Source organism: Epinephelus fuscoguttatus, linkage group LG13, assembly GCF_011397635.1.
Source record: "Epinephelus fuscoguttatus linkage group LG13, E.fuscoguttatus.final_Chr_v1".
Taxonomy (NCBI): Eukaryota; Metazoa; Chordata; class Actinopteri; order Perciformes; family Serranidae; genus Epinephelus; species Epinephelus fuscoguttatus.
The window spans coordinates 1,358,424-1,375,275 of record NC_064764.1 but is presented as its reverse complement, the minus strand read 5'-3'; the positions used below and the strand labels follow the sequence as shown (position 1 = coordinate 1,375,275).

General features: G+C 44.0%; 2 protein-coding genes across 4 annotated transcripts in view; one reads left to right on the top strand and one right to left on the bottom strand.

Annotated features, from left to right (window-relative positions):
- Positions 1-463: 463 nt before the first annotated feature.
- si:dkey-251i10.3 (uncharacterized protein LOC553498 homolog) lies at positions 464-3,595 on the bottom strand. Its single transcript, XM_049594841.1, has one exon. It carries the CDS (start codon positions 3,524-3,526, stop codon positions 1,217-1,219), a length of 2,310 nt encoding a protein of 769 aa, XP_049450798.1. The 5' UTR covers positions 3,527-3,595; the 3' UTR covers positions 464-1,216.
- A 583-nt stretch (positions 3,596-4,178) lies between these two features.
- ccdc93 (coiled-coil domain containing 93) overlaps positions 4,179-16,852 on the top strand; it is a 45,665-nt gene continuing 32,991 nt past the window's right edge. For 2 of the 3 annotated variants that reach the window (XR_007450800.1, XM_049594838.1), the window contains exons 1-5: positions 4,179-4,310; positions 4,741-4,854; positions 5,107-5,201; positions 13,184-13,295; positions 13,447-13,545. Coding sequence is in view for 2 of the 3 variants with exons in the window: in XM_049594838.1 (XP_049450795.1) it covers positions 4,224-4,310; positions 4,741-4,854; positions 5,107-5,201; positions 13,184-13,295; positions 13,447-13,545 (507 nt within the window). In the remaining variant the exon portion in view is untranslated. Of the gene's footprint in view, positions 4,311-4,740; positions 4,855-5,106; positions 5,202-9,550; positions 9,652-13,183; positions 13,296-13,446; positions 13,546-16,852 lie in introns of those variants that run through there. The other variant, XM_049594839.1, reaches the window with a different exon arrangement.

Sequence of the window (16,852 nt, the reverse complement as noted above, 5' to 3'; positions counted from 1 at the left end):
TTGTGCCAACACAGTGCCTTAGTTTCATTACCAATAGTGAATATTGCAATACTTTTTTGATAACTTACTTTGGTTGTCTGCAGCACCCCCCAAATCTCCCATATTGTGAAAAGTCAGATTTCATTTTTAGCAGCATTAGCATCTCAGCATTAAACTTGTGAATACTAAGTACATTCACTCTATTTAGTAAATGCTGTACTGCAAGAACAATTTTGAGGTACTTAATATTCTCACATTCAGCTGCATATTTCTGCTCAATTATATCTCAGAGGAAAATATTATACTTTTTCTCCACGGTTTCTCTAACAGCTACAGTTATTAATATAAAATATACATTACTACAATGTACAATATTTATACCATACATTGAACTACCTAGTATATAATGTAGGTGAAATGAGAACTTCTACCAGCAACATTAAAATACTGGTAAGACATAAATGTATCAATAATAGTACTTCAGTAATAGAAAATCAACCTTTTAAAAGCAGCCATCCTACACAGTAAGTAGTTCTCTAATACTCTGGAACATTTTGCTGTTAATACTTACACATTTTTATTTAATTAATGTGAATGAAGCAGTCTTACTTATAATGGAGTGTTGTACATGGTCCACTCAAACCTAGCACAGGGTTTGTTGGGCTGGAAATGTCACCAGCTCTAAGCATTACAATAGGAAACCTTTAGCTCTGGAGATGCATGTGTGGTGAGCACAACAAAGAGGAGGAGATAGTGTTTTAGGTGTAAATGTACTGCACCACCTGCAGACAGCTCTAAACAATATAGTATATCACTGCAATAGGTGAGATGAATGTGGTGTGTGTGTACAGTACATTGCAACAATATGCATGAACACAGATTCACAGTGTAATACATTTAAATGGAGGGCAAATAAGGAATAGCTATTAATAATTTAACTCACAGACTTGTCACCATATCTTTAATTCCAAAGATAGAATTTATTTCAAATATTCTTCACTGCTTAGTTGATTTCTAAATTTGATTTAACATATTATATTATCAAATATACAATATGAAAGGCTCTGGAAAAAAACACTGTCAAACACATAATTTCAGCTCTGTAAATATTGAAATATTTTCACAATATGAACTGAAGCATCACACACAGAGCCACACAGGAGAATTACTAACAACCTGCTGCAGTGGTTTCTTTTTATTGACTTTAAACCAGGGAGCATTTCAGTGTTAGTTGTTGCTAATGTTTTCTTTTCCACGAGTCCACACTATTTTTATTCCCAGTGGCCACCTGCTTCCTGTCCTTTGTCAGCTCCTCCCGAGCCATGGGCTCAATGATGGCGCCCAGCTGGGTGACAATCTTGGGCTTACTGATCTTTTTGACAGTCCGCTCAGTGTTCCAGGTGCGGCCCAGTGGGGAGCGGATGGTGCTCTCAAACTGTGCATGGTTCTTGAAGGGAAAGGGCAGAGAGTTCACCTGGTGGAGGCTGATAGAGCTATTTCTCATCTCTGACATGATGACGCTGGGCAGGTGTTGATCTTTCCTAGGTGGAGGCGGTGCTGCTTTGATCCTGAACCTCCTGCGTTTGTTGCGGGACGGCTTGAGGCCCTTCCCTCCCCACTCGCCCCACCCAGGCAGCGACAGGTCCACCACCTTTGGTTTCCCTGCCTCTTCCTGCTTCCTCTTGTCCTTAAGAAAGTCTGAGATGACATCGTCTCCTGCAAAGGCCTCTTTAATGAGCCCCCTCTGGTCCACCTTTTCATCTGGGTCCTCAGTTTCCTCAATGGTTGGGGCGAGCGGAACTTGGATGACTTTTATCTCTTTGGTGAGAATTTTTTTCAGCTCGATCCCTCTCTTCCTTCTTCTGGTTTTTCCTGCCTTTTGAGTTGCAGATGTCAGGTTTTCTGTGGCTGGGGGCTGCTGGGGTTGAACAGGTGCTTCATCAGTGGCTGACTTCTCCTGACTGAGGAGCTCCATGTCCTTCAGAGTCCTGACCCTCATCAGCCCTTCCTCCAGCTGAGCTGCAGTGTCCATTTGGCTGGCATCTGCAGCTGCCTCAGCCTTCTCGGTTTCAGCCTGCCGACAACTGTCTGTTATTCCTCTGAAAAGGCCTGTAAACTCTGAACGCTCTTCTTCCTCTTTGTCTGATGTATCTGGGTCCTCTGCTGCAGCTTCAGTCTCCTGAGCCTGACGCAGTTTCCTCCTGCTGTCAAACTTTCTGAGAAGCGCTTCCTCTTCTGTTTCCTCAACTTCCTCCTCATCCTCTTCTTCTTCGGCTGCTCCAGGCCCCTCGGCTGTTAGATCCACAGTGTCACTTATCTCTTTTACTGTGGAATCTTCAGAGAGCTTGCCTCTCATCCAGGGATTTGAGGTATCCAGTCCTTGTTCTGCATCATTTACAAAATCAGGCAGAACCTCCGCTTCACCTGCTTCCTTCTCCACCTCTCCCTCTTCCTCATTATTAAGCGAGGTCACCAGCTTCTGCGTCAGCTCTTTGTTCATCTCCAGCTGCTGCTGCATGGCTTTACGAGCCCCTTGGTCATATTTAGCCATGATCGCCTTCGACTTGGCCCACTTGCCACTGTTCTGGTGCTTCAGCGACATCCTTTCCTGCATCCTGGCCAGCTCCATCTTATTCAGCTCATCTAAGGCAGCGCCAGGGTCCGTATTCACCATCTCATCGAACTGCTTTAGAAACTCCTTTCGCTTGGCTTTGTTCTGCACTTTGTGGTATTTCTTGCTTTTAATCTTCCTCTCTCTTCGTGCCTTTGCCTCGTAGTAGGACTGCAGGGCCCGAGCCTTCTGCAGCTCTGTGCGTCGGATCTTGGCCTCTTCCAGGCTCATTGCTCTCATTGAAGCCTCCTCAGCAGGGGTTAGGATGGGGTCATTGATGGGCTGCTTGTTTGCAGACAAGAGGGCAAAGATCTCCTGTTCGAGCTGAGTTTGTGCTTTCCAGCTGGTCACAACCCTCTCTATGGGTTTAGGGGAAGAGGGCTCCTGGTTCAGGGGGAAGACCAGCTGCTCGGCCCTCTGGTTCTGTTTGATGATACCTTTCCATCGGGTCACCTCTGTGGCTGCCTTCTGAAATGCCACATCTCTCTGGATCCTCTCACTCTCCTGCTTGCTGAGAGGGCACTCGATGGTCTTTTTGCGATGTTGCAGGTTCTTCAGCTGCTTCTTTGTCTTCGCTGGAACAGCGGGGGTTTTCTCCACGGTCCCGATCAGGTCCAACAGGTCGATTTTGTCGCCCTCCCTCTCCGCCTTGACAGTAAACTCAGACATCTGGACGCCCGCCTCTGATCTCTCTCCCAGCGTTTTTTTTCTCTTGCCACCGAGAGCACTGATGGCTTCCAGCAGCTTTTGGCGTTTTCGTTCATTTTCGCCGCCATCCTCTTCCTCTTCACTGGTGATATTTTCATCCACTTCATTTAGATTCACGTCGTCGTCATCGTAGTCTACATCTTGCCTTACTGCTGCGACCTCATCTGTACCCTCGGAGCTCATCTTGAGACTCTTTTTACTCACTTTTTTCTGGAAAACTTTAGCCATGCTGGAGTAAACACCGTCGAAGTGGATAGGAGTGTACACACGTGTGCCGTAAACTGAGCCGTTATCGTAAAGTAATCGCCGTAATATCAGCAGCACTGTCGTAAAATATTTCTTTGACCCTCTATCTTTTTTCATCTTTCTCTATTGATCATATTTAAAAGAAATGCAACAATGATAACATATAAATTTGCAGAGATGTTTGTAAATAACAACGACTGACAACGAAAATATGAGACTTATAATTACAATTAAATTAAAATGTGTAAAAATAAAGGAAAAAAGAGGGCAGTGTAGAGAACCCTGGAAGGGAGCAGGCTGGGGAGATAATATGTTTTAATATGTATAGGCCTATGTGTTGGAAGAATGATATATGTGTACCATCCTAAAATGTATATTTTATAATAACATGCATGAATTTTAGTTTCTACCTGTGTTGGGTTTTTTTTGTAATCTCGGTGCTCCCTCTGCTGGCTGGTAGTGCGCGTGCATGATATGTTGTCTCCGTGTGTGCTCCTCATTACATTTATCACGCGCTTAAAACATGAATTATAGATTCAAATATCACATAATATTATCTATATTATAATACTATTTATTGTGTGGAGCCACATTCAAAATTAGGGGTCAATGACAAAGACTATTTGGCTGTCACATGTTACAGTCATGTGACCAGTCATCGTCAACACTTTAGTTCATCATGGCGGCGGCTGCGTCTGTTTTCCACAAAGTGAGAACTGGGTCTAAAATAGGTGCTCAGTATGACCAAGAAGGCAACCTCATTCAGGTAAAGAGTATTTAAATCAGAATTCCAACAGAGTGACGAGGCTTTGACTGTAAAAACCGCCTGTAACGGGTTGTAACCACCCGGAGGCTGGTTAGCTAACGATGGAGCTGACGGTACTTGTTAGTTCATAACGGGTGAGGTTTAATTTTGTCTCCATAGTCAATTCAAGAACAGTTTAAAAAAAATAGTCGGAAGGCAACTTAGTGACGGCTGTCGGAAACGTCCCCACCGCACTACTCGGCTTCTTCCTCAGACATTTAGTTACGTTAGCTATCTTGAGTTATTAAACTGCACGTCTGCTGCTGGGTGGAATTCGGTGTCTTGCCCGAGAGCACTACAGCGGCCCGGGTGGACACTGGTTTTCTTCAGAGGTACATGATAATGATGATGGTGATGGTGATGATAAAGACGGTGTGTGTTTGGCTCCCAGGTGGAAACCCGAGAGGATGAGGACCAAAGCGTCAAATTGGCGGAAATCCTGGAGCTCCTGCTGGTGGCTGGATACTTTAGAGCACGGATTAAAGGCTTGTCACCTTTTGATAAGGTACACACAGGGCCTTTTTGAGCTCTCTCCCTGCTGGTCCCATCATGTGTATGAAAACGCCCTGATTCATGAGAAAGAGGGCATTACTTGTTACTTTTGTTAGACCAGATGATTAAGATACAAGTTTTGCTAAACTGTGAACTCAAGTTCCAATAGATCAATGAGTTCAGGAAGCTTCACGCAGTAAACAGTGCCACTGATTTTTAAACCTCCACACTCACTCAACTTGTTTCCTACTTGTCTCCCCTTTAGGTGGTCGGAGGTATGACCTGGTGCATCACCACATGTAACTTTGACATTGATGTGGATCTTCTTTTTCAGGAAAACTCAACCATTGGTCAGAAAATGTAAGTCGTTTTTCAGTTGGCTAGTTGTTCCTGAAGTTCCCATACACTGTAATTTTGAGCTTTCCCAGATGAACGATGACAGTTTGGAGAGAAGTGTGGTGAAGTTTTTGATCATTAATCCAAAACAGTGACCCTAGATTGCAATGTGAAGACAAAAACTCGACCAATGTTAGAAATTTGAAAACAAATTCTTACATGTGGACTATGGCTACAGCCCAGGTCTACTAACCAACCATCAGAATAGATGCAGAATATACTGAATATGCTGATGAAGCAATGTAAGCACCACTTTGATGTCAGTTAAAAAGTGAAACAGCATTTTGACCAAAGCTTGATTTTTCTTTGCTGCATTTTCAAAAGTAAGAGCAGCACAGATGAATGACATTCACACATAACACACATGATGTGTGTCTACTTTCATTTTTCTCTATGTACATAATGTGCTGATTCATCAGGTATTCATCACACAGACTGACTTGCCTCAAATTTGATATTGTACAGTCTGACACAGAGTGACCACAAATGAATGTGATCCACAGTGTGACAGGCAGTGAATCAAGACAACAGATGTATATTACAATAAATTGAGCATACCGTTTGTTAAGGCAGGCCATGATGTCAAGCTCAGCTCACACCCCAGCTACATCAGCTGATCTCAAGCAGCTACATCAGCTGATTGATAGAGGGAAGTCAGCTGATGGATCACGTGATTCCTTTCTATGCAACCAATTAGCAAATCTCATTGCATTGATTTAGACAATACCGTTTTTATTGATACTGTTTGTATCGATATAGAGATAGATACAGATTAAACAGAGGAGCAGCTCTTTGTCGTTGATGGAGAAACTGTGAGTGAGTGGGGCGGAGCTGTGCGGAGAGAATGAGAGAAGAGAGATGCACACTGGTATGCGTTATGTGGCGCAACTTGACCCTATATCGACACCCAACTGGTCAAGACATGTAGTTCACTTCGTAGAAAATACCGGTATATATCTTAAAAAGTTCGAAGTTCAAAAGGTTTTTATTGTCAATTTGCTATATGTGCAGGACATACAGAGAATCGAAATGCTGTTTCCCTCACACCAAGTATCAGTGTCTTACAATTTAAGAGATAAAAGAAAGCTAAATTGCAATAATAATAATAATAATAATAATGATAATACAATAGAAACATACAAGTAAAAATAAAGATAAAACTAAGCAGTATAACTAAAAGACAAGACACTCTAGAAGATACTCTAAACATATGTACAATCAAGGTGATCAAGGTGCATGTTAGAGCAGCTATGGGATGTACATGGTGTACATGTAGTGCACATGACTAACAGCAGCAGATACAGAATGGTGCAAATGGTTCAAACAAAGTGAGGTAAAGTGCACAGTGTAAAAACAGACAGTCAGCAGCAGTTTGTAATATAATATGATATAATATAATATAATATAATAATATAACACCAGGGTGCAGATGTAGTGAGTCTATGTGCAAAACAGCAGAGGTAGTCTTTATGTGCAGTGGATAGAATTACAATCCAGGGGCGGGAGCAGAGGGGAGAGGTAGTGGATAGAGTTCAACATCCTGACAGCCTGGTAGATAAAGCTGTTTGTGAGTCTTGTGGAGTGGGCCCAGAGGCTCCGCTACCTTCTCCCTGAAGGCAGGATGCTCAAGTGGAAATGTGAGGGGTGGGAGGTGTCACCAGCGCTACTCTGAAGCGCTGCTGCTACTCTCTCTGCCTTAGGCTGCCGTGTAGGTGCATGGAGGGCAGAGAGGTGTGCTCTCTCTGCCTTCGGCTTTCCACATAGGCACAGGGAGGGTAGAGAGGTGTGTTCTCTCTTCCTGTAGCTTTCCATGTAGGCTTGTGGAAGGACAGAGAGGTCCCAGAACAGAACCATACCGCCAAATATCAAACTGCAACTAGGGATAAAGTTTTCTTTGACTGAAGTGGTCCTGACTGAACTGGCTTTATAGCCAGCTGTGCAGGGGTTACATGATGTAGTCAGTTTTACTTGTTAGTGAATATGATCATTGAAAAGGGATCATTTATCAAACTACAGTATGTTTATCATATTGTTTTACTTTTTTTTTTTTCATCTAGCGCAGCCCCAGTGTACTCTTTCACAATCTTTAGTTAGTTTGGTTCAATGGTGTTCATTATGTCTTTAGTTTATGATGATGACTTTATTTTTTTTTTTCTTTTTTCCTCAGACATGTTAGGATATTACATACCTTGACTTGTTTTGGCAGAAACTTACGCCTTCCTCGGAAGTGTCATTTGGTGGTGGTTGTGATGCATCTTTATCAGCTGGTCTGTCAATCAGCTGATATTAGGGAGGTGTGACCGTCCTGTCAAAAACTGACAAAACGATCACTCCACCTGCTGTCCGTCCGCTGCCTCTCCAGGATGCTGCTCCAGGTGTGGGAGAGCAACAAGGACAACAAATACCGGCGCTGGATCAGGGAGGCCATTGAAATACGGAAGCGGGGCCCAGGGACAAAGAACAGGGACGACGGGGCATACATGCTCTCCCACACCTGGAGCAGCATCCTGGAGAGGCAGCGGACAGACAGCAGGTGGCGTGACCGTCCTGTTAGTTTTTGACAGGACGGTCACGCCTCCCTGTTACAGTCCATAGATGAGTGTTTATTTATTGTATGTGAGTGTTCAATAGTCTTACAGCCAGGGGAAAGAAACTGTCTCTGAATCTGGACGTCCTGCTACGGATGCTGCAGAACCTCCTGCCAGAGGTCAGCATGGAGAACAGTCCATGGTGGGGGTGGGTGGGGTCAGAGGAGATGCGTTGGGCTCTGGTCAGGCAGCGCTTATGCCCACTGTCCCGGATAGAGGGAGCGGGGACCGCTGTCCTCACCACTCTCTGCAGCGACTTCCAGTCAGAGGCCTTACAAGCCCCAAACCAGACAGAGATGCAGCTGGTCAGCAGACTCTCGATGGTGCCTCTGTAGAATGTAGTCAGGATGGGAGGGGGGAGGGAGTCTCTCCTCATCCGGCGCAGGAAGTGCAAGCGCTGCTGTGCCTTTTTCGCCAGGGAGGTGGTGTTGAGGGACCAGGTTAGTTTGTTGGTGATTTGCACTCTCAGGAACTTTGTGCTACTGACGACCTCCACCACAGTGTCGTTGATGAGGAGTGGTGTATGACTGGGCCGCGATTTCCTAAAGTCAACAATGATCTCCTTTGTCTTGTCAACATTGAGGATCAGGTTGTTGACTTTACACCAGTTCACCAGGTGTTTCACCTCTTCCCTGTAGGCCAGTTCGTTGTCCCCCTGCATGAGGCCCACAATGGTTGTGTCGTCCGCAAACTTCAGGAAGTGGTTGGTACTGAATCTGGGACGACAGTCGTGTGTCATCAGGGTGAACAGCAAGGAGCTGAGAACACAGCCCTGGGGGGAACTGGTGTTCAGGGAGATGACGCTGGAGATGTTATTGTTCACACGTACAGACTGGGTTCTGCTGGTGAGGCAGTCCAGTAGCCAGTTGCATAGGGGGGTGCCGAGGCCCAAGTGACCCAGTTTGCACACCAGGTACTGAGAGATGTTTGTATTGAACGCTGAGCTGAAATCCAGAAACAGCATCCGCACATGGGTGTGATGATATGGATAACATATCATCTTGCGATAAAGACTTATGCGCCATTGATAGAAAAACGTTCACTATAACGTTCAATAATGTTACTGTATTCTGTCGGGAAAAAACATAAGGAAAGCCGTGCAAGTTACCCCTACGCCGGAATTCCACTGGACGCGTGTCTGTTGCAGAATGGCTGTGCTCATTATCCGCTGTGTGCTCCGCCGTCCATCAACACCCAACGGCTGCGTTTGCTGTGCAGAGCGGTGCAGCTCCGCCGGACAGCGGGAGTCACGAGAACCCACGAGATCTTGCGAATTCACACATTATCGCACGATATAACAAGATGTAGTTTCTATAAACAGAACCACAAAACCAGAGGAGTAGTAGGAAGACATCTCGGTGCACCTCCATGATTAACATTTCCTCGTCCATGGTGTCAGCGGGGTGAAATGATGTCTGAAAACCTCTGGCCTGCTGACTTCATGCCTGCCTTCACCCATTATGATGTTTTCAAGATGTAGTGCAGTGAAATATGATCCGCCGTGAACACTGTGTATTTTATTTTGAAAATTAACCAGATGTTTTATTTTGTTTCTGTGCACGACTTCCTGCCCCGCATGATCTGCTCTGTGCTGAATTGCTGCATTGTGCTCTGGTGTCCGGCAAAAATATAAGTCCTGTGTATCTGTTGCGGAGGGTTCCAGAGCGCCACAGCTGTGACGAAGCCAGAACGCAGCACAGCGGCAGCCGGTGGAAGCACACACATTGACTAGAATTGAGACGAATCGGCTCCGCTGCCATTCCGGAGCGCAGATGCAACCCACGCGCATCTGGTGGAATTTGATGGTCAGAGTCGGACTGTGCAAGGTTGGTTGCATGAACACACTCACTTGCTCCCTGGTAACCTAGCAACGATGTCACGCAAACAGCTAACAACGTCAGGTTTGGTTGCGCCATCCTCGTGTACAACCAGGGTTGCCAGGTTCGCTTATAAGCCTGTGGCTTCGGGCTTGTTTTTTGTAAAGTCACTTACAAATATTGGTAGTCGCGGGTTGCAGGGGGTTTTTTTTGGGCTTGTTTTTAAAGTGGAGTTGCTTATTGGGGTTTGCTCTCTAAACGTCGCCTTTTCGCTATATATATCCATCTAATAAGTTTTTTAAACTCATGATAGTATGTCGGACTGTAGGATGTTTCCACAGCTCTGCTCCCTCCGTCCCTCTCCACATACACACAGGTGACTAGGGCTGTCAAAATTGCTCAAAAATGACGTTTGAATATTCCTTCTAAAAATAACTCATAGGTTCGAACCATTCGAATATTTTTTTTCCCGCATTATGTCCACAAGAGGGCAAGCTAATACAAAGAAACATACTTGTATATGTATTAATACAAGGAAACATAACTACTTGTAGGTATTTTTATTTCAACATAAACGTCTTTGAAAACATTTACATATCTACACATTAAAACACATAAAACAATTATCTATAACATTATGTTATAAACGACCGCGGATCTCTCGCTCGCCCCCCCCCCCCCCTCTGACCCGTGGCCACACCGCCCGCGGAAGCGCTGTGAATAGCCTCGAAGCGCTGGACCGTGATCAGCTCGCGCCCTGCAGCGATCGTTTCAGCGTCTGGTCTATTTTCTGCGCGAGTCACGAGCACATGTGTCAAGCCGAGTGACGGAGACAACAGCTGGGAGCAGAATCGCTTGTCGACCAGCGTGGAGAAATGCGCGTGTGATGCCAACGCCCACTCGCAAAGAGAACAGCTGCGGTGGTGTTTTTTTTTTTTTTTTGCCCCTCCACAATCGAATATCAATTTTCACATTCGAAGGTCCATATTTTTTTTTTACAAATTCCAATTTAGAATATTCATTGACAGCCCTACAGGTGACGGTCAGTCAGTGAGACTTTTAACATTTAAATTGCTTGATTAATGGAGGTTATTTTGCTAACGGGTCGGTGAGGCTTCTGCAGTGATGTGGGCGCTGCGCCGGTCCGTCGTGGTGAAGAGGGAGCTGAGCCGGAAAAGCAAAGCTTTCGATTTACTGGTCCACCTACGTCCCAACCCTCACCTATGGTCATGAACTCTGGGTAGTGACCGAAAGAATGAGATCGCGGATACAAGCGGTGGAAATGTAGCCTGAGTGTCAGACTGAAGCTCCCAGAACCTTCAGTCTGACATGGCTTCCATTGAAGGCGATTTACAAGAGGGAGGGAATTTGATTTTTTTCCCTAACCAATCAGTAGAGATCAATGACTCACCCAGAATCTGACGTCATTGGTATCCATGCCTCGGGGGTGCCTAAAACAAGAGAGCATTGCCTGTTTAAAATGTCTCTGTCGTCATGCACGCCCAGCTACATCGCCGTTAAATCCAGTTTAGCAGCTTCCTTAATTTGGTCCTCCATTAACGCGAGTAGTGGCGAAATACCTTGATAGCATCATTAATGTGGTCTGTAGGATCTGTAGCAGTCGCCATTGTTGCTATCCTTACCGGTTACCCACTGGCGTACAGCTTGACATCAGCGTGGCACTGATTGGCTAATCGCTAGACCCCCGGCGTTCACTGGTCCGTCCATCGTTTGGACGAGATAAATCGCAAATTCATTGCAGTATGCCAGACCAGTAATGCAAGCCTATTCAGTTGAGTGGGCGGGGTCTATGGTCTGGAACCAGGCTAGTGGAAATGAGTTTCCTCCGTGGGGAGGCTGGGCTCAGCCTTAGAGATAGGGTGAGGAGCTCGGACATCCGGAGGGAGCTCGGAGTAGAGCCACTGCTTCTTCGCATCAAAAGGGATCTGTTGAGGTGGTTCGGGCATCTGACTAGGATGCCTCCTGGGCACCTCCCGCTGGAGGTGTCCTGGGCAGGTCCCACTGGTAGGTGGCCCCGGGGCAGACCCATGCTGGAGGGATTACATATCTCGTCTGGCCTGGGAACGTCTTGGGGTCCCCAGGAGGAGCTGGAAAGCGTTGCCGGGGAGAGGGATGTCTGGGGTGCTTTGCTCGGCCTGCTGCCCCCGCGACCCGGCCCCTGATAAGCGGATGAAAATGGATGGATGGATTTCGCTAACAAGTGGGCAAAATATGGAAAGAATACAATGAAGATTTGTAGAAAGAAAGAGGATTAAAAGATTCAACTTCAAGAGAGGGGTGATTCAAAGGCAGTGCGCAGATTCAGATTCTGTGTGAAATATGTACCCATCATTCAGATCTTGTTCAGCATACCAGCACTATTACAGTGAAAGTAAAATGACTCGTTATATACAACTTCTTTATTTTCATTTTCATTCATTCATTTATTCTTTCCACGTTTTTGGTAGGCTAGTTGGTTTGGTAGAGTTCAAGGGCAATAAATATAATGTATTTGTAAAGTAATTTTGGTTGCTGGTCCTGGTTGCCCAAGATCTGGCAACACTGAACACAACACAGAGTGGAGTGAGTAGCAGGAATGAGTGCAGTTAGCGACGAAAATGTTGAGTAGTAGTTTTTATACTATCTTGTGTATGGTCATTTATTTGAGTGTTTTCTAATGGTTGTGTTGACACTACATTTTCCTCTGTGTGCCTTGACTGATGACTGTGATTGAAATCAGAAGAAAACTATTGAGTTTAAAATAGATGTTTTAAAATTTATTTATTTTCTCCTGGTCCTTATTTTAAACAGGTAATAAAGAAAGTATCGATAACTAGCGTTATCGGTCAATATGAACCAGCTATATTGTGATGTACTTTTCAGCCATATGGCCCACCCCTAACTAAAAGTCACTCTCTCACCTCCAGCTAGTTCAGAATGCAGCAGCTAGGCTTCCTCCCTATCCTGGCTCCTCTCCATTGGCTTCTTGTGTGCTTTAGAATTGATTTTAAGAATTTCCTGATCACTTTTAAAGCTTATCTGTGTCTGGCCCCAAGCTATGTTGCAGAAATGTTGACCCCATATAAGCCAGCTCATAGCCTTAGATCCTTAGGTGGAGCCCTTCTGGCTGTTCTAAAGTAGAGGCTTAAATCTAATGGTTAAGAGGGTTTTGCCATCACGTTCCCTTGGATTTGGAACAACCTGCCTGAGGAGATAAGGCTCTTACAATAAGTGACTTGTTTTAAATCACTTCTTGAAACCCATTTTTATACACCTGCTTTTATGTGATGTTGTCTTTTTATTAAGATTTATTTATCTTATTTCCGTTTCATCTTGTTGTTTTATTGTTTTAGTTGCATTTGCTGTTTTTGGTCTTTTAATTTGTATTTATCTATACTGATATTTTGCGTCCTGCATTTTTAGTCTTCTTGTTTGAACTTTACCGAAATTTGGTCTGCTTGGTAGGCCTGTTTGGCTCTCTCTTGTTACATGGACCTCTGAATATCCCGTTTCTGCTTTTGCTTTGTCTTTCTCTTTGCAGAGCTCTGACAGAAAAAATAGTGTCTGTGCTACCGAAGATGAAGTGTCCTCATCGCCTGGAGCCTCATCAAATCCAAGGGCTGGATTTTATCCACATTTTTCCAGTAATACAGGTGAGAGAATTTCTAATCCTAAACCAAGATACAGACTCTTCATATTAACATTCAGCATGAAAAAATTATAAGTTATGAAAGTTTGAGGTGTACAGAATTCATACTGATTTATTCATGTATCTGATCAGCTGTATGTTGTGCCCCCTACAAGTGGTTGGTGAAGCGAGCCATAGAGACCAGGGAGGAGATGGGTGATTATGTGAGAGCCTACTCCATTTCTCAGTTCCAGAAGACCCACAGCCTCCCAGAGGTAACTATACAGTACCAGTCAGTCATAGAGCCAAAGCTGAGCTTAAGCTGTTAATGGACTGACATCTAGATGATGGACAAGTCAGAGAAAACAAGAGAAATTACTATTTTGATCAGTTATTTGAATGCTGGAACATTGATAGGTACAGTTTGTCTGATTTGGGAACTTAAAACTCCATCTCCACGGAGCAGTATGGTACAGTTCAGTTCGGTACGCTATTTTTCCGTTTCCCCTTCGAAAACTTGTGGATAGTACCGATGGAACCATTCCTAACCGTTACCATTGTTGGTACCCCTTCTAGTGTTGTCACGGTACCAAAATTGGGACCCACGGTATGATACCAGTGAAAGTATCATGGTTCTGAGTAGTATCACGATACCACAGCAAGAATTAGGTAGATGTGCCTTTTGTCATTTATAAAAAGATAAATCACTTTTCTATAATATATCAATGATATTTCAATGGAATAAATTACTTATTGACTTATTCATACTTCAGAAACAGCATCAATAGGTGATTAATATGTAATTATAACTACTTAAAGTAAAAATGAAGATTTTGAAAAAATTTAGGAGCACAGAAAGAGCACAGTGAAAATTTTACATAACACATTTAATAGGAAAACAACAAAATGTTGGGTTGCCTGGCACACTTAGCTGAGTTCATCAGATGAACTCAACTAAATTTTAAAAATCTAATTCATGGTGAAGGGTCATGCATTTTCCACCAGTCACATCGAAAACCTCAAGAAAAAATATTTGTGGCTACCGGGGGGTTAAAAATAAAATAAATAAATAAAATAAAAATCAACCAGCCACCCTCCTCCTCTGATAAGTTAAGAACAGTCCCTTGAGTGCAGTGAGGTTTGTGGACCGTTACCTGCCACAAAGCGAGAAATGTGAACGGTTCGTTTCTCCTCTGACACGTCACATACCTGTGTGCCGCCACGGCTCAGATGTTCAGGTACTTCTGGGCAGTCATGACACCAACGCTATATATGGTGCACGTGTGTAAATTAACAGGCCCTTTATTCCAAAAGTGGTAAAGAAAGCAAGGGAAGAACATTTAATAAAGCCCTGGAGGGTCGGAGTGGATGAACCCGGTTAAAGAGTGCCCGCCCGGACGGGACGCTCTAAAACTAAAGTGAGCGCGCCCACAAGGAGGCAGGGATCATTTCACTGGTCAACAGTAAATCTGACGTTCTATTGGTTGGGGGATTTTGACAGGGTTGTTACACAAAAAAATCCAAGCGCAGGGCAGAAATCTGAGAGCAGAAATTCCGCGAGCGCACAGAAACAGTTTGAGTGCGAGGAGAAAAGCCGAAGCTCGAGCAGGAAACCTGTGCCAGCAACATGGTATCTGAGTGCGAGCAACATGGTATCTGAGTGCGAGCACACAGTTTGAGCAGAAACAGAGTAGATCCAAGTGCAAGCAGAGGCTATTTGAGTGCGAAGGCAGGGTTTTTGAACGTGAAATCAATAAATAATGCTCTCAAACTGATAGACCACTCTCTTGAATAAAGATAGGGATAAAGCTCCATACTGGTCTACTGCTGTGCCGATCTGTTAAAGTGTTAGGTAAAGCGGAGCAAACATTCAAATATAGCGTACACTTTTCATTAATATGGATTTTTTTCAGGTGGCTAAAATATGATTTGCTGCAGTCCTATCCACAGCAGAACATTGCTGAGCTTCTGTGCTGGTAGAACAAAGCAACAAAGTACATATAATAAGCACAGCAGAAACGTCACATAGGTAGGACCACCATGTCTACCCATATATCTTTAAACATTACAGTTACAGCTGAAAATGACTACAGAACAACAAGTTTGCAGATTTTACATATTTCTGCAATTTTAATCAACTGCCAGTTTTCTACCCAGAATTGATTGTTGTTGTTAGTGCTAAGTCACGGTGATTTGGTCAATAGACAATGAATGGGAGACTGATTTTGTGGACCCACAGAATGTTTGTTTTCTTTGTTATACCCAAATGAGCTTTACATTGTTGAAGTGTTCTCAGTTGTGAAACAGGAAATGTACTCATACACTCAGAACATTTCCCTGGGTGCTCTCAGTGTCATCTAGAACAGTGGTTCCCAACAGGTCTAGCCAATGGGTCCAGATTTCTTCTTAGTCATTAGTACAAGGTCCCACAGTTTAATACATTCAGCATCATATTTGCGTTCCGCTATGTCTTTGAGCTAGTTTGCTGTCTCTGTTAAGTAGCTGTCAGTTAGTCACTGACTCGACAGCAGAAAATGGCCCTTCAAGATAAAAGCTCTGTGCTGGACATTCACTGTACTTAAAAATAAAATGTGTTGTTTTTTTTTTACAAACTTGACACATTTTCAAGTCCCTTGTGGTTCATTCTGAATGGGCCTGTGACCCACTTTTGGACTGCGACCCACCAGTAAGGAACCACTGATATCTAAAACATTTTTCATTAGGGCTGCACGGTATATGCGGTAGATGGTAGAAATGATATAAATTTGGAGATTTGGAGAGATTTGCGCTCTACCGTCCTATCGTCAATGCCGTCATCGCACCTGCCTCTGTGAAAATGGCTGCGAGCACAGAGACAGCGGAGCAAGAGTAGCTGGTTCACGTCCGTGATTTAGCGTAGCACGTGCAACATGTGTTGCTGGAGAACTTGTGAGTGAGTGAGTTATGAACAGCCCCGGACTTCTCAGACTCTTTTAGCGACTTACCGCTCAGAGGGAACTCATTCAGTGTCTCCTCTGGCAGCAGCACAGCGTCTCTCTCTCTCCTCTCTCGCCATGCGCACACGGGAGTTGGTTTTCAGCAAGAGAGTTTGTCATAAACCTTTGGTAATGTAAACCTATGTGACGCTAAGGGCTCCACAAAAAACTCCATATGTGAATGTGTGATAGTTGTGGTATCATAACAGCCTGTCACAGGTTACAGCGTGGTGATTAGAGGAGAAATGGCAGAGCATAAAGGTCCAGGTGGAAAAAACACAACTCAGTCATTTAGGATTTTGCTAAAAGAAGGAAATTACCTTTTGATATAGATCCCAGGGGACATTTTGCACCATGGAGTACTGGGTTTTAATTTTGAGTTTTGAGATCTGCATTCTGCACAATAAATGCTCTAAAAAATACATTATATCTTTGCTTTTGTTGTTGTTGTTTTTATCAATTTAGCTTTGCTAAGGGACTACAAAACCCATTCAGAAACACTTCTATTATAACTTTTACACTTAAATTTATACCGCGATATATACCGTTACCGTGAAGGGATTCGATTTATACCGTGATATAAATTTTAGGTCATACCGCCCAGCCT